The sequence below is a fragment of the Zingiber officinale genome, chromosome 3B (assembly GCF_018446385.1).
Source record: "Zingiber officinale cultivar Zhangliang chromosome 3B, Zo_v1.1, whole genome shotgun sequence".
Classification (NCBI taxonomy): domain Eukaryota; kingdom Viridiplantae; phylum Streptophyta; class Magnoliopsida; order Zingiberales; family Zingiberaceae; genus Zingiber; species Zingiber officinale.
This window is the reverse complement of record NC_055991.1, coordinates 116,359,853-116,362,074: the sequence shown is the minus strand read 5'-3', so window position 1 is coordinate 116,362,074 and position 2,222 is coordinate 116,359,853. Positions and strand designations below refer to the sequence as shown.

At 32.7% G+C, this 2,222-nt stretch overlaps 1 protein-coding gene across 1 annotated transcript; it reads right to left on the bottom strand.

The window, feature by feature from the left end:
• Positions 1-71: 71 nt before the first annotated feature.
• LOC121968544 (anthranilate synthase beta subunit 1, chloroplastic-like) lies at positions 72-855 on the bottom strand. The gene is made up of 2 exons (XM_042518869.1): positions 704-855; positions 72-595 (listed from the first exon to the last, which is right to left on the bottom strand). Exons 1-2 carry the CDS (start codon positions 828-830, stop codon positions 339-341), a joined length of 384 nt encoding a protein of 127 aa, XP_042374803.1. The 5' UTR covers positions 831-855; the 3' UTR covers positions 72-338.
• Positions 856-2,222: the final 1,367 nt, after the last annotated feature.

Below are 2,222 nucleotides of genomic sequence, written 5' to 3'. Positions count from 1 at the left end.
CAAGCAACAATAACAACAACAACAACCAAGCCTTATCCCACTAGGTGGGATAGGCGAGCGAAGTATCAAACAACATAATCCTAAATACAAGAGATCAATTTGGTGGAAAAAATCATATATTATCTATGATACTAAAAAAAATGCCCCTTAATGACAATCTCCGATAATTTCATTACAGCAGTACTATGTCATGCATATACATCGGAGTCCAACAAGTAAATAGCAGAGATCTAAAAATTTCGAGCTTTGAATTTCATATCATCTGTTTACTGACAATTAAGAAACAAATTCAATGCAAATTCCAGAAATGATATCAAGTATCTACAAGATACCAATAATCATAACCATTCAAATAACCAACATCGCTGAAAGCAATGGCAAAAAGTATGCGAGTACCCGAACTTATTATACGGCGTCTTTCCAACTAAAACTACCTGGCAGAGATTATAGGTAAAGCTGTCATAATTGTCGATTACAACGATAGGCCTTTCATCCTTTGAACTCACTGAAACTGCAGCGCCATTCCCGACAACGGAAACTCTAAGCGTTGTAGGCAGGGTGCTCCTCCCAAGGGAAAGACGTCCACGACTGAGACCTAAAGCAAGCAGCTGAGGTCAAACAAGCGTGCAACACGATCCAAAAAAATGAGACCCCAAACAAGCGCGCAACACGAACCATAAACAAAGACCAACCATTGACTCACCCGGAGATCGAGAAGGGAGGAAGACGGCGGTAGCGCCGACGGCAGAGAGCCGGCGTGGGCCTCCGTTGCGTGGGGTTTGGGGAGCGGCGTAGGGTTTCGGGGCGAGGGAGAGCAGAGAGGACGCCATGAGAAGGAAGGAAAGGGACAAGTTTTGAGGTGAGAAAGAAGAGGAGGCCGGAGGGTATAAATAGCAGGGTTGGGGGAGTGGAGTGGGTCCCACTTCTGGGAAGGTCACCATTGGCTATGAAGCTGGGTAAGTAACGAAAAGCCAAGGTAAGCAGTAGTAGTAGTAATATTTCCTAAATTAAAATTAATAATTTAATATCAGAATTGGAAGTTTAAATTTTAAGTGCAAGTAATCAAACACATCTTAATGAATTTCAAATAAATAAATAAATTTAAATAATTTATTAAATTAAATCACATGTATTCATAAATAAAATTTATTAATTATAATCATCAATAGATTTTTCTTCAAACTTATAAATAGATTTAAAAAAATCAAAATAAATAAATAAAATTATAACATAAAATTCACTAATTACTCAAATTAATTTTAAACCATCAAATAACATCTAAATCAAGTGAACTCGAAGCCAAGTTAAATACGTTTAAGGTGATAAAAAAAACTAAGCTAAATTTGAACAAGAATTTTGCTAAGCTCATTTTAGATTCAATTTTAATAAGTTGAACATCTTAGATTCATTTTTGATTACTTGTAACATCTAGATTGACTTAGTTACCACTAAAAAGGTTTTAATAACTTAAAATTTGACTTAGCTTAGTTTACTATATTAATTTAATTAATTAATTAATTAATATAACTAATTAAAGCATCGTAAAATTTATTTGACGATATATTAGTAAATTTATTATACGATAATATTATGTTATTATCTCACTTGCACTCAAGAATTATACAACGAATGAACAAAATGCAATCCTCACCTGCAAAATAAACTTTTACATAAAAAAAAGTAAAGAAGAAAAATAAAAAAATTCAATTAATTAAAGGGGGTTAAACTAGATAACTCTTTTTATGGGCTCAATAACAAATATAAAAATAAAAAATTTAAATAAAATATGATAAATTAGTAGGAATTATAATTAATTTTCTATTTATTATCTAAATAAAAAAATACTAATTATAAAAAAAATAAGCAAATCAAACATTCTGTAGTTTATTTTTTTTTTTATTATTCAAGTACGCATAGGCCAAAGTTCATTGTAATATTGGGGCTAGATAAATAATGTTGAATTGTGTGCATAAGTGGGGAGCAACTCAGATCCTCTGATCTGTAAAACACGGATCAAAGGATCCACACTCGGTGGAGAGCTCATTGGATAATTCTTTACTAGTTATGTTTTGGAACATAGTCTAGAATCTCTTTGGCTGTAGGGCATCCTAATAGAGACTAAATTATTGGGTTTAGAAAACAAATCTTTTTTTTTAAACCTATTATATCATTGGATGGCTTGGGTTTAGCCCATTAATATCTGGCCATCAAGTTTGACTATA